General features: G+C 42.4%; 1 protein-coding gene across 1 annotated transcript in view; it reads left to right on the top strand.

The window, feature by feature from the left end:
* The window catches only part of LOC115116502 (ephrin type-A receptor 6-like), a 299,058-nt gene that overhangs the window by 171,516 nt on the left and 100,233 nt on the right, over positions 1-27,309 (top strand). Inside the window, exon 6 of the mRNA XM_065014150.1 lies at positions 26,120-26,275. Within this exon, the coding sequence (XP_064870222.1) occupies positions 26,120-26,275 (156 nt within the window). The remainder of the gene's footprint in view (positions 1-26,119; positions 26,276-27,309) is intronic.

The following is a 27,309-nucleotide window of genomic DNA, read 5'->3' as shown; positions in this document are numbered from 1 at the left end:
TGTTTGTGGTGTGTTTCTAATCAGATCAGATCATTCATAAGACGATATGGCTCTCATTCTCCTATAATTACTACTGCCTGCTGCCTGCTAGTCTTATGAACCAGCATTTTATCATCCAACATGATTACAATTCAAACCAACTTCCTCCCAGCTAAGCACTTTTGACTCATTTCTGAATACGACAGTGTTATTTTGGACATATATGGAGCGTTTAGATCAGTAGTTTATTTCAGGAGATATGAGTGGTACACTTTCACAGAAGTTTAACAGATTTACATGTTATTCTCACTGACTGGTATTTCAAAGATTAACTCTCAAAATGCTAATGAGCAATTACTGTATCTTCACAGTAGATGTATCGATGTAATCATATAGCGCAGCCTTTGAGATATGTTGTAATTTTCCATTTGAGTGTTAGAACCCGTCATATCAGTAGAGAAGTGTTAATAAAAATCTGTGACAGTCTAGCGCTCTTGCGCACTACAGCAATCACAGTCTCAATCACAGTCTCAATCACAGTCTCAATCACACACACACACACACACACAGCCCACGTTCCTTTCCACATTTAGACTGCTAGGCTACTGTTGCTGGCTCTAAAAACATCAGTCTGCTACAGCGAGACTCACATCGCTCTGATCTCATGTTAATTCCTGTTCCTTTGCTCTTAACTAAAACAGAGCAGACATAAAGTGGGAGCAGGAACATAAAGAATGAGAGTTGACTATGTTCTGAGGACAGACTAAATATCCCTGGCTGTATACTGTGTAACAACCTTTGAACAGTGTGTTTGAAGCTCTTAGAGATTGTCATGAAGGGGTTGTCGAAGCTTTGTTCCTCTTCTATTATAATTCTGCCAACAAATTGAGCTCTTCTCTCTCCTAATGGTCCCGTGTGTCTCTGAGAAACGTTCAAGAACAGCCTAGTGTTCCTTAGACAGCAGACAGCAGCCAGAGAAACTCACACCGCTGCGTTCGCAGTCACAAATGTTTTTTTTGCATCTGCTGCTGAATGATGTGCTTTGGCAGTGCAATCTATGGCTTGTACATCTACAGATGTGGTGCTCTTAGACATACATCTGATTAGTGGTATAAAAATATTAAAGTGTACAATAAAGTGTACAGAAGATCACAGTGTAAAGTGTCAGAGTGAGGGATCCTCTCCAGTGTTAAGGTCTGTCATGTTGTCATTATCTCCAGTGTTGTTTGTTGTGTTCTTCTGGCGTTGTTTATTTCAGAGAGATGGTTTTTATGCTAATGAGACCTCTAGCGAAGATCATTCAGTGTGATTTAACACTGTGTGTGTGTGTGTGTGCGGGTGTGTGTGTGTGTGTGTGTGCGGGTGTGTGTGTGTGTGCATGTGTTTATGTGTGGAGGAGAGGGGGGGTATTAAAGCTCTCGTTGTACGTCCATCATGTGAAGGGAAAGTTGGGTCGAAGCAACAACAACAATCTTCATAACACCTTATTAAGTGTTCATTAACTTTGTTTGTGCCATTAGGAATCCAAGCACACTGCTGCATCCCATTCTTCTTCCTAGGAGGTAAATGACATCCAGGCTCCACATTAGATAATTAACCAGCAGATAATGAAGGCTTTAAGTGAGGGAGGGAGGGAGGGGGGCTGCTCTGTTCTGCAGCAGGTTAGGACTGCAGGAGAAGAGGGCTGCAGTAGGAGGCCTGAGAAGGACCGTTCACCATTCCTTATCTTGCACACACTTGAAATCATACACAAACACTGCACTATTGCACTTCAGCATTATATATTTGCACTGAACGCTGACCAAAAATGGTATTGAAAATCAAATAAAATCAAATTGTATTGGTCGCATACACGTGTTTAGCAGGTGTAGCAAAATGCTTGTGTTCCTAGCTCCAACAATGAAGTAATATCTAACCATACACAACAATACACACAAATCTAAAAGTAAAATAATTGTATTAAGAAATAAATAAATATTAGGACGAGCAATGTCGTAGTCCGGAGTATAAATATACAGTACCAATCAAAAGTTTGGACACACCTACTCATTCAAGGGTTTTTCTTTATTTATAAAAATTATACATTGTAGAATAATAGTGAAGACATCAAAACTATGAAATAACACATATGGAATCATGTAGTAACCAAAAAAGTGTTCAACAAATCAAAATATATTTTTAGAAAGTATCCACCCTTTGCCTTGATGACAACTTTGCACACTCTTGGCATTCTCTCAACCAACTTCATGAGGAATGCTTTTCCAACAGTCTTGAAGGAGTTCCCACATATGCTGAGCACTTGTTGGCTGCTTTTCCATCACTCTGCGGTCCAACACATCCCAAACCATCTCAGTTGGGTTGAGGTCGGGTCATTGTGGAGGCCAGGTAATCTGATGCAGCACCATCCCTCTCCTTCTTGGTCAAATAGCCCTTACACAGCCTGGAGGTGTGTTGTGTCATTGTCCTGTTAAAAAAACGAATGATAGTCCCACTAAGAGCAAACTAGATGGGATGGCGTATCGCTTCAGAATGCTGTGGTAGACATGCTGCTTAAGTGTGCCTTGAATTCTAAATAAATCAATGACAGTGTCACCAGCAAAGCACCACCACACCAGCACACCTCCTCCTACATGCTTAATGGTGGGAACCACACATGCGGAGATAATCCGTTTACCTAATCTGCGTCTCACAAAGACACGGCGGTTGGATCCACTGGTCTAATGTCCTTTGCTCGTGTTTCTTGGCCCAAGTAAGTCTCTTCTTCTTATTGGTGTACTTTACTAGTGGTTTCTTTGCAACAATTTGACCATGAAGGCCTGATTCTTGCAGTCTCCTCCGAACAGTTGATGTTGAGATGTGTCTGTTGCTTAAACTCTGTGAAGCATTTATTTGGGCTGCAATTTCTGAGTCTGGTAACTCTAATGAACTTATCCTCTGCAGCAGAGGTAACTCTTGGTCTTCCTTTCCTGTGGCGGTCCTCGTGAGAGCCGATTTCATCCTAGCGCTTGATGGTTTTTGCGTCTGCACTTGAAGAAACATTCAGAAGTTCTTGAAGTTGTCCAGATTGACTGACCATGTCTTAAAGTCGTTTCTCTTTGCTTATTTGAAACTCTTCTTTGTTCTTGGTCTTTTACCAAATAGGACTATCTTCTGTATACCACCCATACCTTGTCACAACACGATTGGCTCAAATGCATTAAGAAGGAAAGAAATTCCACAAATGAACTTTTAACAAGACACACCTGTTAATTGAAATACGTTCCAGGTGACTACCTCTGGAAGCTGGTTGAGTGAAGGACAAGAGTGGGCAAAGCTGTCATCAAGGCAAAGGGTGGCTACTTTGAAGAATCTCAAATATAAAATATATTTTGATTTGTTTAACACTTTTTTGGTTACTACATGATTCCATATATGTTATTTCATTGTTGTGATGTCTTCACTATTATTCTACAATGTAGAAAATAGTAAAAAATAAAGAAAAACCCTGGAATGAGTAGGTGTGATCATACTTTTGACTGGTACTGTATGTGATGGGATATATAGACATTATGGACAGTATGTGGATAGAATATGTAGTATAACTGAAGAATACGTGGATAGAATAGTATATGTACAGCAATAGTTGAATAGGATGGACTTGACTAGAATACAGTACATGCATATGAAGTGGGTTTAACAGTATGATAACATTATTAAACGGAGCAGTGTTCCATGTCTATGTACATAGGGCAGCAGCCTCTAAAGTTCATGGAGGAGTAACCAGGTGGTAGCCGGCTAGTGACAATGACTAAGTTCATGGAGGAGTAACCAGGTGGTAGCCGGCTAGTGACAATGACTAAGTTCAGGGCAGGGTACTGGGTGGAGGCCGGCTAGTGACAATGACTAAGTTCAGGGCAGGGTACTGGGTGGAGGCCGGCTAGTGATGGCTATTTAACAATCTGATGGCCTTGAGATAGAAGCTGTTTTTCAGTCTCTTGGTACAATCTTTGATGCACCTGTACTGACCTCACCTTCTGGATGATAGCGGAGTGAACAGGTCATGGCTCGGGTGGCTGAGGTCCTTGATGATCTGCTTGGCCTTCCTGTGACACAGGGTGCTGTAGATGTCCTGAAGGGCAGGGAGTGTGCTCCCGCTGATGCGTTATTGAAGGCAACATCCAAAATATTGGTTGGGGTTATTGCTATCTATTCAGTCTGTCGGCCAGTGATCTAAGTCCTGGACATCAGTGGTGGTCAGCGCGGTTTAATAAGATGAGGGAGGAGGATTGTTTTAAATCAGCATGGCCTTATTTATATTACAGCATAGTCGATGACTGTCAGTCATATTCCATTCACCCAGCTCAATGTAACATCAATCGCTTTAGGCTACTACATGATACTCAAATCGCCCCTGTACCCATCATGAGGTTGCTACAACCCTAGCTTATGTTTTAAACTTTCAACAAGATCATTTTTAGTAATCAAGGGACCAATAGTACCACATTCAAATACCACCTTGCACACTCTTACCTGCATCTAGCTGATCTAGGGTGTAATCATTAGTCCAACAGTTGCAAATTAGAGTTACTATTGGACAAATGTATCCAGTTTCGTTCCATTTGCCTCCGTTTAAGAAACATTTTTCAACAGAATAGGTGAAATGAATGTAACAGCAGTAATTCAAATCAAATTTTATTTGTCAAATACACATGGTTAGCAGATGTTAATGCAAGTGTAGCGAAATGCTTGTGCTTCTAGTTCTGACCATGCAGTAATATCTAACAAGTAATTTCACAACAACTACCTTATACACACAATGACCGAACGGCATAGGCAAGATGCAGTGGATGGTATAGAGTACAGTATATGCATATGAGATGAGTAATGTAGGGTATGTAAACATTATATAAAGTGGCATTGTTTAAAGTGACTAGTGATACATTTATTACATACATTTTTTCATTGTTAAAGTGGCTGGAGTTGAGTCAGTATGTTGGCAGCAGCCACTCAATGTTAGTGATGGCTGTTTAACAGTCTGATGGCCTTGAGATAGAAGCTGTTTTTCAGTGTCTCGGTCCCTGCTTTGATGCACCTGTACTGACCTTGCCTTCTGGATGATAGAGTGGTGAACAGGCAGTGGCTTGGGTGGTTATTGTCCTTGATGATCTTTATGGCCTTCCTGTGACATCGGGTGCTGTAGGTGTCCTGGGGGGCAGGTAGTTTTCCCCCGGTGATGCGTTGTGCAGACCTCACTACCCTCTGGAGAGCCTTACGGTTGTGGGCGGAGCAGTTGCCGGACCAGGCGGTGATACAGCCCAACAGGATGATCTCGATTGTGCATCTGTAAAAGTTTGTGAGTGTTTTTGGTGACAAGCCGAATTTCTTCAGCCTCCTGAGGTTGAAGAGGCGTTGCTGCGCCTTCTGCACCACACTGTCTGTGTGGGTGGACCATTTCAGTTTGTCCGTGATGTGTACGCCGAGGAACTTAAAACTTATTACCTTCTCCACTACTGTCCCGTCAATGTGGATAGGGGGGTGCTCCCTCTGCTGTTTCCTGAAGTCCACGATCATCTCCTTTGTTTTGTTGACATTGAGTGTGAGGTTATTTTCCTGACACCACACTCCGAGGGCCCTCACCTTCTCCCTGTAGGCCGTCTCATTGTTGTTGCTAATCAAGCCTACCACTGTAGTGTTGTCTGCAAACTTGATGATTGAGTTGGAGGCGTGCATGGCCACGCAGTCATGGGTGAACAGGGAGTGCAGGAAAGGGCTGAGAACGCGCCCTTATGGGGCCCCAGTGTTGAGGATCAGCGGGGTGGAGATGTTGTTGCCTACCCTCACCACCTGGGGGCAGCCCGTCAGGAAGTCCAGGATCCAGTTGCACAGGGCAGGGTCGAGACCCAGGGTCTCGAGCTTAATGACGAGTTTGGAGGGTACTATGGTGTTAAATGCTGAGCTGTAGTCGATGAACAGCATTCTTACATAGGTATTCCTCTTGTCCAGATGGGAATACACCCCTGATCACACGCAAACAGTTCACTTTCATAGCAGCCATATTAAACAGATGATCACTTGTTTTATATATATTTCCTTCTCACAACTATCTTGTGGACTTCAGTGCACAACACATCAGCTGTCTGTGACCAGAAGAAAACATCTTTCCAAGCCATACCTTCATATCATGACTGCTAACCGCTTCACACAGCCTACATCGTTGTCACCTCAGAGTCAACATAGCTACTCGAACTAACGTATTAGTAAACCCGCTACAATCATGCCGTACAGTGTACAGTCAAAAAGCAATTTAGCAGTTACACCGGCAGGCCCAGTGGCATTTATAAACTACATTTATAAAACCAAAATCTTACCCTGACTTGGAAGAGTTCCAGTGTTGGATAGCCATAGCCAGCTAGCTAACATAGCATCCCTTTCTGTTTGAGTAGGCTAAACTAAAGTTTAAAAAAATAAAAACCAAATATAGCTTTGGACTAATGCAGTCCTGTCATTAGGTAGGTGTAGGGAAATGATCTCTGCAGGGGAGAGGGTTCAGATAAAAACCTGGGCATTAATCATGTCAAACACTACAAACCACTAATAGCTTCTCTTTTTTTCTGTCTGTCTGAGTCCACTACTCACCACATGTTATGCGCTGCAGTGCTAGCTAGCTGTAGCTTATTCTTTCAGTACTAGATTAATTCTCTGATCGTTTGATTGAGTGGACAACATGTCAGTTCATGCTGCAAGAGCTCTGATAGGTCAGAGGATGTCCTCTGGAAGTTGTCATAATTACTGAGTAAGTCTATGGAAGCAGGTGAGAACCATGAGCCTCCTAGGTTTTGTATTGAAGTCAATATACCAAGAGGAGGACAGAAGTTAGCTGTCCTGCGGCTACACCATGGTGCACCATGGTGCTACCCTACAGAGTGCTGTTGAGGCTACTGTAGACCATGGTGCTACCCTACAGAGTGCTGTTGAGGCTACTGTAGACCATGGTGCTACCCTACAGAGTGCTGTTGAGGCTACTGTAGACCATGGTGCTACCCTACAGGGTGCTGTTGAGGCTACTGTACACCATGGTGCTACCCTACAGAGTGCTGTTGAGGCTACTGTAGACCATGGTGCTACCCTACAGAGTGTTGTTGAGGCTACTGTAGACCATGGTGCTACCCTACAGAGTGCTGTTGAGGCTACTGTAGACCATGGTGCTACCCTACAGAGTGCTGTTGAAGCTACTGTAGACCATGGTGCTACCCTACAGAGTGCTGTTGAGGCTACTGTAGACCATGGTGCTACCCTACAGAGTGCTGTTGAAGCTACTGTAGACCATGGTGCTACCCTACAGAGTGCTGTTGAGGCTACTGTAGACCATGGTGCTACCCTACAGAGTGCTGTTGAAGCTACTGTAGACCATGGTGCTACATACAGAGTGCTGTTGAGGCTACTGTAGACCTTCATTGCAAAACAGTGTGTTTTAATCAATTATTTGGTGACGTGAATATATTTAGAAAGGTTAACTTTTTTAAATGTTTCACTATTTACATTTTTATGACATTCACTGAGGAGGATCGTCCTCCCCTTCCCTTCTCTGAGGAGCTTCCACTCCTGGACATCCTAATCAAAGTCTGAAGTGTGCTCAGTCTGTCTGGGTGCCAGCCCAGGCCATTGTCTCCCTGTCACTGGCTGCTTGGCCCATAAAAGCCCTGTTTTACTGTCTGTCTCTGGCCTCATGGGGCTGGGTTAGTCTCTGAAGACGATTGACTGTGGGACTGCACTCTCTCCCTCTCTTTTTCTCGCTCTCGCTCTGCCTCTCTTTGCTCTCCCCTCTCTTCCTGGGACTCTTTAAAGGATGTCTGCTGAATGGTTTACTACTCTGTTAGTTCATTTGGCCAGAGACTGTTTCTACCCAGCGATAAAGATTTCTGTAAAGGAGCAGCGAGCGGAGATGACCTCTGAAAGGTCCATAAAACCAGAGTGTTTTCAGATCACAGCCTGTGATAATGTCACTGAGATATTACTGATGGGCCGGGCAGGGATAACACTGCCTGGACTGTATTGTAGAGAATGGAGTCTCTCTCTTTATCTCCCTCCCTCTCTATATGTCTTTATTGTCCTGTCCTGCCCTCTTTCTCTTTCGCTCTCCATCTACAGTGGGGCAAAAAAGTATTTAGTCAGCCACCAATTGTGCAAGTTCTCCCACTTAAAAAGATGAGAGAGGCCTGTAATTTTCATCATAGGTACACTTCAACTATGACATACAAAATGGGAAAAAAAATCCAGAAAATCATGTTGTAGGATTTTTTATGAATTTATTTGCAAATTATGGTGGAAAATAAGTATTTGGTCAATAACAAAAGTTTATCTCAATACTTTGTTATATACCCTTTGTTGGCAATCACAGTCTTCACAAGGTTTTCACACACTGTTGCTTGTATTTTGGCCCATTCCTCCATGCAGATCTCCTCTAGAGCAGTGATGTTTTGGGGCTGTTGCTGGGCAACACGGACTTTCAACTCCCTCCAAAGATTTTCTATGGGGTTGAGATCTGGAGACTGGCTAGGCCACTCCAGGACCTTGAAATGCTTCTTACGAAGCCACTCCTTCGTTGCCCGGGCGGTGTGTTTGGGATCATTGTCATGCTGAAAGACCCAGCCACGTTTCATCTTCAATGCCCTTGCTGATGGAAGGAGGTTTTCACTCAAAATCTCACGATACATGGCCCCATTCATTCTTTCCTTTACACTGATCAGTCGTCCTGGTCCCTTTGCAGCCCCAAAGCATGATGTTTCCACCCCCATGCTTCACAGTAGGTATGGTGTTCTTTGGATGCAACTCAGCATTCTTTGTCCTCCAAACACGACGAGTTGAGTTTTTACCAAAAAGTTATATTTTGGTTTCATCTGACATTCTCCCAATCTTCTGGATCATCCAAATGCTCTCTAGCAAACTTCAGACAGGCCTGGACATGTACTGGGCTAAGCAGGGGGACACGTCTGGCACTGCAGGATTTGAGTCCCTGGCGGCGTAGTGTGTTACTGATGGTAGGCTTTGTTACTTTGGTCCCAGCTCTCTGCAGGTCATTCACTAGGTCCCCCCGTGTGGTTCTGGGATTTTTGCTCACCGTCCTTGTGATCATTTTGACCCCACGGGGTGAGCTCCAGATCGAGGGAGATTATCAGTGGTCTTGTATGTCTCCCACAGTTGATTTCTTCAAACCAAGCTGCTTACCTATTGCAGATTCAGTCTTCCCAGCCTGGTGCAGGTCTACAATTTTGTTTCTGGTGTCCTTTGACAGCTCTTTGGTCTTGGCCATAGTGGAGTTTGGAGTGTGACTGTTTGAGGTTGTGGACAGGTGTCTTTTATACTGATAACAAGTTCAAAAAGGTGCCATTAATACAGGTAACGAGTGGAGGGCAAGAGGAGCCTCATAAAGAAGAAGTTACAGGTCTGTGAGAGCCAGAAATCTTGCTTGTTTGTAGGTGACCAAATACTTATTTTCCACCATCATTTGCAAATAAATTCATTAAAAATCCTACAATGTGATTTTCTGGATTTTTTTTTTCTCATTTTGTCTGTCATAGTTGAAGTGTACCTTTGATGAAAATTACAGACCTCTTTCATCTTTTTAAGTGGGAGAACTTGCACAATTGGTGGCTGACTAAATACTTTTTTGCCCCACTGTATCTCCTTCCCTATCTCCCTATCTCTGATCACTCTCTCCAAACTGGGCTTTTGAAAGAGCCTCAGGTGTGTCAGTAACATCAGGTCTCAGACAAGGTGACATATCCTGCAAGGCTAAGCTACAGTGGCTACAGCCAGCTTACCCCCAATACACACACACACGCACACGCACACACACAGCACAGCACAGCACAGCACAGCGAGCTTACCTGTTGCTCCTGGCCGAGATGACTTAAGGCAACGCTGGCAACGAAGAAAAGGAAGGAAAGGTTACAGGGCCTCCTCTTCCTAGTATCCTGATGGTTAATGTCCAATCGCTGAAAAATAAACTCTGTGAACAGAGCAATGCTTCAATTACAGAGGGACATCAGGGAATGATGTGTCTTTGTTTTTACAAGGACATAGCTTATGGACGATACACTCAACTCTGCTATTCAACCAGATGGCTTCTTCATATGCTGGAGCACGAGTACAAGACATTACAATGCTGCTTCGTACAGTTCTAAGACAGCTGCCGGAAGCTGACGCTGTAGTTGTCCATGTGGGGTCAAATTACATGAGGAGGGCTAGCTCGGAACTGCTGAAACTGGATTTTAAAGAACTGATTCTAGCTCTGAAAGACAAATAAAACGTGGCAGATTATTTCAGGCGTCGTACCATCGCTGGGCCGTGGAAGCAAAAGATTCCGCAGTCCATCCAAATAATCTTGTCCCTGCATTTCAAGGCCGCGTTGAAACCATGACTTATCAATGACTCAAGCCCTGTTCAGATAATCCCTACCATTGTGTTGTCGTAGTGCTGCTGCAAATGTACCTGTTCCCAGGGGTGTTGGAAGTCACAATGTAAGTAACTTCACTTATGTTCCTCTTCCTTCCCTGGATGCCTCGGTCAATCCTACAGCTGTTGTCAGCAGTACTCCTGCACCTATGAACCGGAGTTATACTGTTAGCACTGAGGTGGTTCGCCCTAGTAGGAAACATACTATGTGCAGCTCATGTTTACCTCTGATAAGCCTCCCAGTAAAGCAATAAAAACAATTATATCCCAGAAAGCGCAAAACATAGCCCATGAAACCGATAACTTGCTTGTAATAACATTGTGATAACATTCATCTACTGACAAGCTCTGAAACTCATTTACATGCTGACCACACCGCTCACGTTGGGTGCGCAAAATAAATGTACACCTACAGCTAAACTGCCTGCGCGTGTCAACAAGCATCTGCATAGCCAAGCTAAAATAAAACTTCTAACTTCTATTTTTAACACTTGACTCTCTGCAAGTCCCGCCTCTTCCATCTCATCATTGGTTTTTAGGAGCATCTTTTTTATTTTACCTTTATTTAACTGGGCAAGTCAGTTAAGAACAAATTCTTATTTTCAATGACTGCCTAGGAACAGTGGGTTAACTGCATTGTTTCAGGGGCAGAATGACAGGTGTTTACATTGCCAACTCTGGGATTTGATCTTGCAACCTTTCGGTTACTAGTCCAGCGCTCTAACCAATAGGCTACCTGCAGTCCCATAGACCCACATGGTTGATTGAAAGATGAACTGAGGACCACACTCCAGTCGGGTTGTTGGTGGTAATGCACCTTAAAGTTGGTTGCCAACTGACATAAAGTCCACATAAGAAGAAGATTACTAATGAAGGAGGAGAGATTACTAGAAAATATTTGTTTCCCCTTTTATCTGTGGATTAAATGTCTGGATAGAGAACACATGATTTTGTGCGACTCAAAATAGGTTGAAATTCTACAAAGATCCAGAAAAAAAGGACCTTGTGCATTTCAGGTAAAATAACAACCCAATGTTTATAACCCAGGACAAATACGCTAGCTAGCTAAATGTCCATTCATTTTGAATGTGTTTCGACCTGACCCCAGATTACTACAGTTGGTTCAGAGTTCGTTTTGATATTTCAACTTGTGTGTCTGGTGTGGATGTCCAAAATCAACATGCGCGCGTGTGCCCAGTCTAGACAGTATGTTAGATAATACAGTTGAAATCTGAAGTTTAGGTTGGAGTCATTAAAACTCTTTTTTCAACCACTCCACAAATGTCTTGTTAACCAACTATAGTTTTGGCAAGTTGGTTAGGACATCTACTTTGTGCATGACACAAATAATTTTTCCAACAATTGTTTACAGACAGATTATTTCACTTATAATTCACTGTATCACAATTCCAGTGGGTCAGAAGTTTACATGCACTAAGTTGACTGTGCCTTTAAACAGCTTGGAAAATTGCAGAAAATTATGTCATGGCTTTAGAAGCTTCTGATAGGCTAATTGACATAATTTGAATCAATTGGAGGTGTACCTGTGGATGTATTTCAAGGCCTACCTTCAAACTCAGTGCCTCTGCTTGACATCATGGGAAAATCAAAAGAAATCAGCCAAGACCTCAGAAAAAAAATTGTAGACCTCCACAAGTCTGGTTCATCCTTGGGAGCAATTTCCAAACGTCTGAAGGTACCACGTTTGTACAAACAATAGTACGCAAGTATAAACCCTATGGGACCACGCAGCTGTCATACCGCTCAGGAAGGAGACGCGTCCTGTCTCCTAGAGATGAACGTACTTTGTTTGCGAAAGTGGAAATCAATCCCAGAACAACAGCAAAGGACCTTGTGAAGATGCTGGAGGAAACAGGTACAAAAGTATCTATATTCACAGTAAAACGAGTCCTATATTGACATAACCTGAAAGGCCGCTCAGCAAGGAAGAAACAACTGCTCCAAAACCGCCATAAAAAAGCCAACGGTTTGCAACTGCACATGGGGACAAAGATCATACTTTCTGGAAAAATGGCATCTGATCTGATGAATCAAAAAATAGAACTGTTTGGCCAGAATGACCATCGTTATGTTTGGAGGAAAAAGGGGGACGCTTGCAAACCGAAGTGCACCATCCCAACTGTGAAGCACAGGATGGCAGCATCATGTGGTGGGGGTGCTTTGCTGCAGGAGGGACTGGTGCACTTCACAAAATAGATGGCATCATATATTGAAGCAACATCTCAAGACATCAGTCAGTCTTCCAAATGGACAATGACCCCAAGCATACTTCCAAAGTTGTGGCAACATGGCTTAAGGACAACAAAGTCGAGGTATTGGAGTGGCCATCACAAAGCACTGATCTCGATCCTATAGAAAATGTGTGGGCAGAACTGAAAAAGCATGTGCAAGCAAGGTGGCCTACAAACCTGACTCAGTTACACCAGCTCTGTCAGGAGGAATGGGCCAAAATTTCACCCAAGTTATTGTGGGAATCTTGTGGAAGGCTACTCGAAGCGTTTGACCCAAGTTAAACAATTTAAAGGCAATGCTACCAAATACTAATTGAGTGTATGTAAACCTTTGACCCACTGGGAATGTGATGAAAGAAATAAAAGCTGAAATAAATCCTTCTCTCTACTATTATTCTGACATTTCACATTCTTAAAGTAAAGTGGTGATCCTAACTGACCTAGGACAGGTAATTTTTACTAGGATTCAATGTCAGGTATTCTGAAACTGAGTTTAAATGTATTTGGCTAAGGTGTATGTAAACATCTGACTTCAACTGTGCCTTTGATGATACAGTGGTACTGTACCAATTAGAGGTCGACCGATTATGATTTTTTTTCAACGCCGATACCGATACCGATTATTGGAGGACCAAAAACTGATTAATCGGCCAATTTTTAAAAAATGTATTTGTAATAATGACAATTACAACAATACTGAAATGAACACTTATTTTAACTTAATATAATACATCAATGGAAATCAATTTAGCCTCAAATAAATAATGAAACATTTTCAATTTGGTTTAAATATGGCAAAAACAAAGTGTTGGAGAAGAAAGTAAAAGTGCAATATGTGCCATGTAAAAAAGCTAACGTTTAAGTTCCTTGCTCAGAACATGAGAACATATGAAAGCTGGTGGTTCCTTTTAACATGAGACTTCAATATTCCAAGGTAAGAAGTTTAAGGTTGTATTTAATATAGTATTTATAGGACTATTTCTCTCTATACCATTTTTATTTCATATACCTTTGACTATTGGATGTTCTTATAGGCACTATAGTATTGCCAGTGTAACAGTATAGCTTCCGTCCCTCTCCTCGCCCCTACCTGGGCTCGAACCAGGAACACATCGACAACAGCCACCCTCGAAGCATCGTTACCCATCGCTCCACAAAATCCTTGGCAGAGCAAGGGGAACAACTACTCCAAGTCTCAGAGCGAGTGACGTTTGAAATGCTATTAGTGCGCACCCTGCTAACTAGCTAGCCATTTCACATCTGTTACACCAGCCTAATCTCGGGAGTTGATATGCTTGAAGCACAACGAAGAGCTGCTGGCAAAAAGCACGAATGTGCTGTTTGAATGAATGCTTACGAGCCTGGTGCTGCCTACCATCGCTCAGTCAGACGGCTCTATCAAATATCAAATCATAGACTTAATTATAACATAATAACACACAGAAATATGAGCCTTTGGTCATTAATATGGTCGAATCCGGAAACTATCATTTCGAAAACAAAACGTTTATTATTTCAGTGAAATAAGGAACCGTTCCGTATTTTATCTAACGGGTGGCATCCATAAGTCTAAATATTGCTGTTACATTGTACAACCTTCAATGTTATGTCATAATTACGTAAAATTCTGGCAAATTAGTTTGCAACGAGCCAGGCTTCCCAAACTGTTGCATATACCCTGACTCTGCGTGCAATGAATGCAAGAGAAGTGACACAATTTCACCTGGTTAATATTGCCTGCTAACCTGGATTTCTTTTAGCTAAATATGCAGGTTTAAAAATATATACTTCTGTGTATTGATTTTAAGAAAGGCATTGATGTTTATGGGTAGGTACAGTCGTGCAACGATTGTGCTTTTTTTGCAAATGCTCTTTTGTTAAATCATCCCCCGTTTGGTGAAGTTGGCTGTCTTTGTTAGGAAGAAATAGTCTTAACACAGTTCGCAACGAACCAGGCGGCCCAAACTGCTGCATATACCCGACTCTGTTGCAAGAGAAGTGACACAATTTACCTAGTTAAAAGAAATGTTAGCAAGCAATATTAACTAAATATGCAGGTTTAAAAATATTTCCTTGTGTATTGATTTTAAGAAAGGCAAGTTTATGGTTAGGTACACGTTGGCGCAACAACAGTCCTTTTTCGTGAATGCGCACCGTATCGATTATATGCAACGCAGGACAAGCTAGATAAACTAGTAATATCATCAACCATGTGTAGTTAACTAGTGATTATGATTGATTGATTCATTGATTGTTTTTTATAAGATAAGTTTAATGGTAGCTATCAAATTACCTTGGCTTCTTACTACATTCGTGTAACAGGCAGGCTCCTTGTGGAGTGCAATGAGAGGCAGGTGGTTAGAGCGTTGGACTAGTTAACTGTAAGGTTGCAAGATTGAATCCCCGAGCTGACAAGGTAAAAATCTGTCGTTCTGCCCCTGAACAAGGCAGTTAACCCACCATTCCTAGGCAGTCATTGAAAATAAGAATGTGTTCTTAACTGACTTGCCTAGTTAAATAAATACAAAAAAAGAAGAAAAATAGTCCAAATCGGTGTCCGATTGTTATGAAAACTTGAAATCGGCCCTAATTAATTGGCCATTCCGATTAATCGGTCGACCTCTAGTACCAATACATGTTTACAACCTCTTCAGAAGAGACAGGAATGCCAATGGGGTGGTGGGTGTGTTGTTGCTGTTTATATTCAGAACCACATTCCTGTAATCATTCCTAAGGATATCATGTCAAATGCTGTTGAAGTAATATGGCTACAGGTTCACCTGCCTCACCTGAAGCCCATTATTGTGGGACGTTGCTATAAACCAAGTACTAACAGTCAGTATCTGGATAATAAGTGTGAAATGCTTGATAATGTATGTGATATCAACAGAGAGGTATATTTTCTGGGTGACCTAAATATAAACTGGCTTTCATCAAGCTGTCCATTCAAGAAAAAACTTCAAACATTAACCAGTGCCTGCAACCTGGTTCAGGTAGGATGACCACATTTAAAATACCCAAATGTGGGACAACAGGATACATTTTTTGGAACAGTGTAACCTACATGAATAAAAAGATTTGTCATCCTTGGCAGCAGCTAATGGGGGTCCATAGTAAATACAAATACAAAATCACTGAGGACTTGTCATGTACCAACAACACCATCACTCTTGTCAAGATGGTACAACAGCATCTCAACTTCCTAAGGCGGCTGAAGAAATTCAACATGCCGCCCTGGGTCCTCTTCAAATGCTACCAATACACCATTGAGAGCGTCCCGGCCAGTTGCATCACGCCTGGTATGGGCTTCGTCCACGACCGCAAGACCCTCCAGCTCCCAACCCTCCATCTCCTCGAAACGGTGCCTGAGAAAGGCACGCAGCATCATCAAGGACCTCACACACCCCAGCCACTGTTTTCTCCCTTACCGTTGGGCATGAGGTCTGATACCAACAGGCTTAGAGACAGTTTCTATCTACAAGCCATCAGACTGCTGAACACTTAAACTGGAATGAGCACTTGCTCTGATTCCCCACACGTTAGCATACATGCACTCACTGTCACACCCTGACCATAGTTTGCTTTGTATGTTTCTATGTTTTGTTTGGTCAGGGTGTGATCTGAGTGGGCATTCTATGTTGGATGTCTTGTTTGTCTGTTTCTGTGTTTGGGCCTGATATGGTTCTCAATCAGAGGCAGGTGTTAGTCATTGTCTCTGATTGGGAGCCATATTTAGGTAGCCTAAATTTAGGTAGCCTTTTGTGTTGGGTTTTGTGGGTGATTGTCTCCTGTGTCAGTGTTTGTGCCACACGGGACTGTTTTCGGGTTTCACGTTTGTTGTTTTGGTTATGTGTTCATGTTCAGTTTTCTAATTAAAGAACCATGAACTTCAACCACGCTGCGTTTTGGTCCTCCTCTCCTTCCCAGGAAGAATCCCGTCACACTCACTCATGCACACACACAGACATACAGACGCACACATATACAATACATTCATGCTACACACACATCACAACTAATACTACCAGACTCTTATTATACTGCTCAGTTTATACACTGCCCCCATCCGCCTCTATCCCAATACACAGGACTATAAACTGGCTTCCTGTATTATACTTATGCTAAAATATTTATTATATTCTACTGAGCTACTTACTTTATGTTCGTATTATTAGATTTGATTATTTTTTATTGTTGTTGCATTGCCGAGAATGAACCTGTAAGTAAGTACTTTATTGGATGATTATACCATGTATATCCTTTACATCTGACTAACAACATTTGAAACAGAAACACACTGTCTCACTCACTCTCTCACACACACACACACACACACACAAACACAGTAAACAGTTCATGTGGATGCTAAATGCCATGTAGAGATTGAGATCTGGGTTGTAATAGCTGAGATTAGATAAGGAACATCAAGGTGAAGAGGGAGGCTCGGGGGAGAAAAACACGGCTCAGAGAGTGATCTCTCAAATGTCAAGATGTAAACACAACAGACGAAGAGCAGAGGAGTGTGAAGAAGGGAGAGAGGGGGGGGGGAGAGAAAGAGGAGGAGGACTCAGCCTCATAATCAAAGCTGACATCTCTCAATTCGATTCAATTCAAGGGCATTATTGGCATGGGAAACATATGTTAACATTGGGGCGGCAGGTAGCCTTGTGGTTAGAGCGCTGGGCCAATAACCGAAAAGTTGCTTGATCGAATCGCCGAGCTGACGATGTAAAAATCTGTCGTTCTACCCCTAAACAAGGCAGGAACACAGTACCCCGGTAAGCCGTCATTGTAAATAAGAATTTGTTCTTAACTGTCATTCCTAGTTAAATACGTTTTTTTTTTTTTAGTATTATACATTTGCCAAAGTAAGTGAAGTAATAAACAAAAGTGAAATAAACAATTAGAATGAACAGTAAATATTACGCTCTCTCACTCACTATAACACAGAGGAACCCTTTTGCTATTTTAATGAGGATCAATGATCACAGCTTCACTCTAGACGCGTGTCATTGTTCAATGGTATCTGAGAGATAGATCCCTTAGCAGAGCTAAATAACATTTAGTGAGGTGAGCAAATCTGGTGTTGCTAGAGTGGATGTTTGTAATCTCACAGGATAGAACATGTCCCATGGCTGCATCTTATTCTAGGAGAGATGTCACTCCCTTCTAACGGACCTGGATAGAGAAAGAGGGATACCTAGTTCAGTTGTACAACTGAATGCATTTAACTGAAATGTGTCTTCCGCATTTTACCCAACCCCTCTGAATCAGGGAGGTGCTGGGGGGGCTGCCTAAAATCAACATCCACGTCATTGGCGCCTGGGGAACAGTGGGTTAACTGCCTTGCTCATGGGCAGAACAGATTTTTACCTTGTCAGCTTGGGGATTCGATCCAGCAACCTTTCGGTTACTGGCCCAATGCTCCTACCCGCCAGGCTACCTACCGCCACTATAGGTAACCTTACATGTATGTGGGGAAAGTGTCTGACTTGTCTTGTTGTTGCTATTGTAATGTTAGTGCCGTAACTTAATCAGATAGCTCCTCTATGTCAAACAAGTCAAATGACACTATATAGTCAATATTATCTACACCTAACTGCACCTATATACTGTATAGCTGCATTTTGTAGGCTACATTTAGTCTATGGGGATGATAGATGATCTAATCTACATAGAGTGGGGTGGGAAACGGGATGGCAGTGTAGTAGTAATATGAATGGCATGTATACACACAGCTACACACAGATAGTGAGACTAGTGGTGTTTACCCTTAGCCCAGAGAAAGGAAGAGTTTTTCATCAGGGAGAGGAGATAACCGCTTTTTGTGGAACAGGATTGAAAAAAAGCTCATTCTCCATATCCAACAGTACCACATCTCAGCTCCACAATATCTCATCCTTACCACGTTACACACAGGCACCCACACACACACACACATAATGCTATCCAGATACATCCCACCTCCACGATATCTCATCCCCTGCCTGCTTCGCCTCACGCTTTCTTTGATTTCAAGAGCTGAACTATTCTGCAACATTTGTTGATGTGGTTCTGCTAGTAAATGCTGCAGAATTGTGCTTCTCTTGGAATCGCTGCTCTTCGCCGCCACGAGAAGTCCACGAGAGATCCATCGCCCACCGAGCTGAGAGCACAAAGATACACACACTTACACACACACACACGAATATACACTCACACTCCCTACACATCTGTTCTGGGCTATGCCTGAGCTCTCATGGTGCTCTGCTCCTCTCTTCTCCTGGACAGTTTTAGTCCAGTGGGTGAAGGACCCGGTCAGTCAGTCCAAGCTGCTGTCTGTGTCTCAGGGCCCAGAGCCCAGCTTCAGAGGTTCTGTAGGTGTATCTGGGGTTGTGTGGTGGATGACTTCCAGAGCTCGTTAACCTTGGGAGGCAGACCTAAATTCAGCCCATCCCCCCAGGCCCCCAGGTTAGGGTATGATCTGTATGTAGAATGCTCCCCCTCTTTGACCAGCACTGTCCAGCACACACAAACCATGCACGCAGAAACACTCTCTCTGGCTCTCTTACCTCTAGCATCACTCTTTTTCTCTCTCTCTCTCTCCCTCTCAGAATCAGGGTTGATACAGTGTTTTGTTTGACGTTCGGGTCTAATATAAACAACGTTACCACATCAACAACAGCACAGCCTAGGAAGTCGTCTTGTCATGTTGGAAGAAATACATGTTAAATTAATACATGTTAACTTGCAGCCATTACTTTATGCTGATAGATGTATTGTATTGGTCCTATTTACACAGGGCAAACCCTGTCTCAAAACTCACCACAGTCATTTTAGAATGTACAAGTAATTCACAAAGGTATCAAATGATTAGGCAGTTAATCAAATCCCTCTTGTATGAATTTAGCCGTTGTTTCAATTCCAGAGATCACATTCTATTGAAGCCGGCTGCAAGGTCTTAGTTCTTGTATTGTTGGTGTTTTTTAACCGTTGTTTAATTGGCGAGTCCATTTTAGCAGGAGGTTTTGGTGTGTGTGTGTGTGTGTGTTCATGTGTGTATGCATGTGTGTCTCATCCCTCAGCTGTGTGTGGTCAGACAGCAGCATCATTAGGTTGACAGTTTAAAACTGCTAAGGGAATAAGTGAGTTGTAGTGTGTGAATCAAGGCCATGTATAAAGCCACGTACTGTACCAGAGGTTAATGGCACAGGCAACCTTGGGCCACTGTAGAGGATATCACTCATCATATTGATACTGCAGCTATGTGTGTGTTGACGGGAGGGGTTCTGCAGTGTGTGTGTGTGTGTGTGTGTGTGTGTGTGTGTGTGTGTGTGTGTGTGTGTGTGTGTGTGATTGTCCTGTCCTAATTGCTCACATTTGATCTAAGTGGGTGTTGTTTCAGGGCTTCTTGCTCTCCTCTAGGTTCATTTATCAGGGAGAAATGGAGAGACTCCATCTACAACTCAAGACTCTCAGTCTTCAAGGTGAAGCCCTCAGAAGGCTCAGTGTTACCTTGTTAAATCGATGAGCCCCAGAAGTGGAATTCTCCTCTGAGGATGGAGTGTGGGTCAGGAAAATGTGTCGGCATACATTTGACCGACAACATTTTAATTTACCGGACTTTTGAGAAATCTGCCGGACCCATATGCATTGGGTGGGTAACCTGATTAAGGAGTCCACCCACGGGGCTCAGAATGACAGAAATCATATTTAGATTATGGTAATTAATATGAACAAAACATGCAAGTCCAATATGCAACGATGTGCAGTCCTTCTTACCCAATTCTGATGTGCACTTTGAACTTGTTAGAATCATTGTCCACATTTCCTTTTCCTCATCCAATCTGAACAGCAAACGAACAGCAAAATCACTAGCCTATGTCAATCTACTATCACCCATAGTAGAAAAACGTACCTTTTCTATTGGTCAGCTTGTCGAGAAAGAAAACGCCTATTCCAAACAGATTCCGGTACAGTTGTAGGAAGATAGATCCCGATTTAATTCAACCCGCAGGCCGAGGTTACATCAAGAAACGTTAAAAAGCAATAAGGCTGATGGATCAGATCAGAAGGTTTAGTTTAAAATGTTGATAAACTATTATTTCTTCACATTATAAACGCAGCAATGTTCACAAGGCAGTAGTCTAGGTGCGAATGTTCATTCCATAATGCAATTAGCGAGAAAACACCCTTGTCAAAACGCTCGCACATGCAAGCTTTTCATGTGACAGAGATTAAAATATCCATAGGAAATTTAGGAAGACAGGAGATGTAATAGGCTACTTTGAAGCAAGGTAAGACATGCCTCATAATGTGTATTAAAACGTTCAGCTTTCAAACAATTACGTATATGTTTTCAAAATGCATAGCCTACTGCCTCCAGCTCATTGCACAGTGTGACACGCTGATGAAGCCTTCCCTTGCTGTTTGATATGCTGCTGCAGCTGCTCTCGGCTGTCTGACAGGTTTTCTGCTCAAAGGCTCTGTATCTGTATGCTGTATGCATGTGATAATTAAGATACATAACCAATATACTGTACACACAAACACAAATGTAATTAAATGAACCTACAGACCGATAAGCATGACCAGTCAGACGTATTTCCTGCGACTGGTATTTCCATCAATGATAGGCTAAAAAGCATTATTTCGCAATGGGATTTTTTTTCTCCTCCGGGACAATTGGCCGGTGCCAATTTTATTTATCAGCTTTTCCATTTTTTTTATAGGCCAAAAGCCGGCTATTACTGGCTAACGGAAACCCTGGTGTGTGTGGTTGTGTGCATTCATGCGTGTGTGCGTGCGTGCGTGTGTGTGTGTGTGTGTGTGCGTGTGTGTGGTACCATCGGTTAAAGGCTGAGAGGGATTTGAAAGGCCATTTGTCCCTGAGGCAGACAGGCTTTAGGAGCAGACTGCAGGGAGAGGGAGCGAGAGGGGGGAGGGAGCGAGAGATGGGGAGGGAGAGAGAGATGGGGAGGGAGAGAGGGAGATGGAGCGCAAGGGAGTTTAGGAGAAGAAAGGAAGAGGAGAATAGAGGGAGTTTTTTTCTCTTCACTGCTTTCAATATAGTTCATTTTCCTCATCGTTCTGGATATAAATCAGTAGAGATTAATATCATAAGGTCAACAGATTGTATTTGCAGTCTAAGCCATTGTCCTTTCACTGTGTCTAACAGTCCATTTGATACCATCTCGCCTTCTCTTTTGTCCATTTGCTGATGTTAAAGCACAGTTTTAAACTAGATTTAGTGGGAGGAGCTGTCATTGTCTGTTATCCTGCCATATATAACCATATCTCTATGTCTGTTATCCTGCCAAAAACCATATCTCTGTGTCTGTTATCCTGCCATATATAACCATATCTCTGTGTCTGTTATCCTGCCATATATAACCATATATCTGTGTCTGTTATCCTGCCATATATAACCATATCTCTGTGTCTGTTATCCTGCCATATATAACCATATCTCTGTGTCTGTTGTCCTGCCATATATAACCATATCTCTGTGTCTGTTATCCTGCCATATATAACCATATCTCTGTGTCTGTTATCCTGCCATATATAACCATATATCTGTGTATGTTATCCTGCCATATATAACCATATCTCTGTGTCTGTTATCCTGCCATATATAACCATATCTCTGTGTCTGTTATCCTGCCATATATAACCATATCTCTGTGTCTGTTATCCTGCCATATATAACCATATCTCTGTGTCTGTTATCCTGCCATATATAACCATATCTCTGTGTCTGTTATCCTGCCATATATAACCATATCTCTGTGTCTGTTATCCTATATATAACCATATCTCTGTGTCTGTTATCCTGCCATATATAACCATATCTCTGTGTCTGTTATCCTGCCATCCATATCTCTGTGTCTGTTATCCTGCCATATATAACCATATCTCTGTGTCTGTTATCCTGCCATATATAACCATATCTCTGTGTCTGTTATCCTGCCATATATATTTCTCTGTGTCTGTTATCCTGCATATCTCTGTGTCTGTTGTCCTGCCATATATAACCATATCTCTGTGTCTGTTATCCTGCCATATGTACCCATATCTCTGTGTCTGTTATCCTGCCATATATAACCATATCTCTGTGTCTGTTATCCTGCCATATATAACCATATATCTGTGTCTGTTATCCTGCCATATATAACATTTACATTTACATTTAAGTCATTGTGTCTGTTATCCTGCCTTATAACCATATCTCTGTGTCTGTTATCCTTACAATATCTGTGTCTGTTATTCACCTTATATTTACTCTTTAAGTCTTTAGTTTATCCTGCCATATATAACCATATCTCTGTGTCTGTTATCCTGCCATATATAACCATATCTCTGTGTCTGTTATCCTGCCATATATAACCATATCTCTGTGTCTGTTGTCCTGCCATATATAACCATATCTCTGTGTCTGTTATCCTGCCATATGTACCCATATCTCTGTGTCTGTTGTCCTTCCATATATAACCATATACATGTTATCCTGCCATATATAACCATATACAGTGCCTTGCGAAAGTATTCGGCCCCCTTGAACTTTACGACCTTTTGCCACATTTCAGGCCTCAAACATAAAGATATAAAACTGTATTTTTTTGTGAAGAATCAACAACAAGTGGGACACACTCATGAAGTGGAACGACATTTATTGGATATTTCAAACTTTTTTAACAAATCCAAAACTGAAAAATTGGGCGTGCAAAATTATTCAGCCCCCTTAAGTTAATACTTTGTAGAGCCACCTTTTGCTGCGATTACAGCTGTAAGTCGCTAGGGGTATGTCTCTATCAGTTTTGCACATCGAGAGACTGAATTTTTTTCCCATTCCTCCTTGCAAAACAGCTCGAGCTCAGTGAGGTTGGATGGAGAGCATTTGTGAACAGCAGTTTTCAGTTCTTTCCACAGATTCTCGATTGGATTCAGGTCTGGACTTTGACTTGGCCATTCTAACACCTGGATATGTTTATTTTTTAACCATTCCATTGTAGATTTTGCTTTATGTTTTGGATCATTGTCTTGTTGGAAGACAAATCTCCGTCCCAGTCTCAGGTCTTTTGCAGACTCCATCAGGTTTTCTTCCAGAATGGTCCTGTATTTGGCTCCATCCATCTTCCCATCAATTTTAACCATCTTCCCTGTCCCTGCTGAAGAAAAGCAGGCCCAAACCATGATGCTGCCACCACCATGTTTGACAGTGGGGATGTGGTGTTCAGGGTGATGAGCTGTGTTGCTTTTACGCCAAACATAACGTTTTGCATTGTTGCCAAAAAGTTCAATTTTGGTTTCATCTGACCAGAGCACCTTCTTCCACATGTTTGGTGTGTCTCCCAGGTGGCTTGTGGCAAACTTTAAACAACACTTTTTATGGATATCGTTAAGAAATGGCTTTCTTCTTGCCACTCTTCCATAAAGGCCAGATTTGTGCAATATACGACTGATTGTTGTCCTATGGACAGAGTCTCCCACCTCAGCTGTAGATCTCTGCAGTTCATCCAGAGTGATCATGGACCTCTTGGCTGCATCTCTGATCAGTCTTCTCCTTGTATGAGCTGAAAGTTTAGAGGGACGGCCAGGTCTTGGTAGATTTGCAGTGGTCTGATACTCCTTCCATTTCAATATTATCGCTTGCACAGTGCTCCTTGGGATGTTTAAAGCTTGGGAAATCTTTTTGTATCCAAATCCGGCTTTAAACTTCTTCACAACAGTATCTCGGACCTGCCTGGTGTGTTCCTTGTTCTTCATGATGCTCTCTGCGCTTTTAACGGACCTCTGAGACTATCACAGTGCAGGTGCATTTATACGGAGACTTGATTACACACAGGTGGATTGTATTTATCATCATTAGTCATTTAGGTCAACATGGGATCATTCAGAGATCCTCACTGAACTTCTGGAGAGAGTTTGCTGCACTGAAAGTAAAGGGGCTGAATAATGTTGCACGCCCAATTTTTCAGTTTTTGATTTGTTAAAAAAGTTTGAAATATCCAATAAATGTCGTTCCACTTCATGATTGTGTCCCACTTGTTGTTGATTCTTCACAAAAAAATACAGTTTTATATCTTTATGTTTGAAGCCTGAAATGTGGCAAAAGGTCGCAAAGTTCAAGGGGGCCGAATACTTTCGCAAGGCACTGTACATGTTATCCTGCCATATATAACCATATATATGTGTATGTTATCCTGCCATATATAACCATATACATTTGTCTGTCATCCTGCCATATATAACCATATCTCTGTGTCTGTTATCCTGCCTTATGTACCCATATCTCTGTGTCTGTTATCCTGCCATATATAACCATATACCTGTGTCTGTTATCCTGCCATATTTAACCATATACATGTGTCTGTTGTCCTGCCATATATAACCATATACATGTGTCTGTTATCCTGCCATATATAACCATATCTCTGTGTCTGTTGTCCTGCCATATATAACCATATACATGTGTCTGTTATCCTGCCATATATAACCATATACATGTGTCTGTTATCCTGCCATATATAACCATATACATGTGTCTGTTGTCCTGCCATATATAACCATATACATGTGTCTGTTATCCTGCCATATATAACCATATACATGTGTCTGTTGTCCTGCCATATATAACCATATACGTGTGTCTGTTGTCCTGCCATATATAACCATATACGTGTGTCTGTTATCCTGCCATATATAACCATATACGTGTGTCTGTTATCCTGCCATATATAACCATATCTATGTGTCTGTTATCCTGCCATATATAACCATATACATGTGTCTGTTATCCTGCCATATATAACCATATACATGTGTCTGTTGTCCTGCCATATATAACCATATACATGTGTCTGTTATCCTGCCATATATAACCATATACATGTGTCTGTTGTCCTGCCATATATAACCATATACGTGTGTCTGTTGTCCTGCCATATATAACCATATACGTGTGTCTGTTATCCTGCCATATATAACCATATACGTGTGTCTGTTATCCTGCCATATATAACCATATCTATGTGTCTGTTATCCTGCCATATATAACCATATACGTGTGTCTGTTGTCCTGCCATATATAACCATATACGTGTGTCTGTTGTCCTGCCATATATAACCATATACGTGTGTCTGTTATCCTGCCATATATAACCATATACGTGTGTCTGTTGTCCTGCCATATATAACCATATACATGTGTCTGTTGCCCTGCCATATATAACCATATACATGTGTCTGTTGTCCTGCCATATATAACCATATACGTGTGTCTGTTATCCTGCCATATATAACCATATACGTGTGTCTGTTATCCTGCCATATATAACCATATACGTGTGTCTGTTATCCTGCCATATATAACCATATACATGTGTCTGTTGCCCTGCCATATATAACCATATACATGTGTCTGTTGCCCTGCCATATATAACCATATACATGTGTCTGTCTCTCTCTCTCTGCAGCGTGTCGACCAGGCTTCTACAAGGCGTTTGCGGGGAACATCAAGTGTTCTAAGTGTCCCCCTCACAGTTTCAGCTATGGAGAGGGGGCTGCTGTCTGCCACTGTGAGAAGGCTTTCTACAGAGCTGCGAGAGACCCACCCACTATGGCCTGCACACGTGAGTATCGTCAATCAAACAATCAGTCAATCAATCAGGCAATCTCGTTATTGTCTAAGCAGCCCTCAATACACTCAGATAGAGTACAGTACAGGTCTGTAGTGGTATATACTCAGAACAAAGACAGGGAGAGAAAGAGATGGGGGTAAAGAGAGCTAGAGTGAGAGGGAGAGAGAGAGAAAGAGACAGGTACAGTAGAGAGAGGAAGAGAGAGAGTAGAGAGCTGATAGAGATCTGTTGAGTAGAGAATGGGGGCTGATTGATGGGCACTGGGACACAGCTTGCCTCTTAGACAGAGAAAATAGAGGGAGATAGCACAGATAGGACAGGAAGCCAACGGACAGATGCTGACAGAGGAGGAGGAGGTGTAAAAGGAGGTGCTCCCTTCATCTGTCCTGAGAGAGAAACACTAAGCAGGACTGATGAGAGAGAGAGACAGGTTTATTCATGGAGAGGGGTTGGCTGGAGGGGAGGACAGTGAAGGAGGAAAGAAGGAGGGGGAATGAGTTAAGGAGAGGGGAGCAGGAGGGGGAGGCGGGGGGACATGAGAGAGGGATGGAGGGAAGGTAGAGAGCAGATGAGCAGGATAGAGGGGAGGAGGAGGGCAGGAAATAGGGAATGGGAGTGGGGAAGGGCAGGAGAGGGGAAGGTAGAAGGGTAGGAGAGGGGAAGGTAGAAGGACAGGAGAGGGGGTTGGAGGGCAGGAGAGGGCTCCAGCCTATTGTCCAGACAGACAGTGAGCTTGGCAGGCCTGGAGAGTTTAAATCCCTCAGGCCTTTTAACACTTCCCCTCTGACAGCTGGCACTGCTCTGTACAACACAATATCTGCACACTCACATACACATCACCTGCACACTCACATACACATTACCTGCACACACACACACACATTACCTGCACACACACACACACACATAATGCCTGCACACATCTACATAATGCCTGCACACATTTACATAATGCCTGCACACATCTATTTAATGCCTGCACACATCTACTTAATGCCTGCACACATCTATTTAATGCCTGCACA

This window comes from Oncorhynchus nerka, linkage group LG3 (genome assembly GCF_034236695.1).
Source record: "Oncorhynchus nerka isolate Pitt River linkage group LG3, Oner_Uvic_2.0, whole genome shotgun sequence".
In the NCBI taxonomy this organism is placed as follows: Eukaryota; Metazoa; Chordata; class Actinopteri; order Salmoniformes; family Salmonidae; genus Oncorhynchus; species Oncorhynchus nerka.
This window is presented reverse-complemented; position numbering and strand designations above follow the sequence as displayed.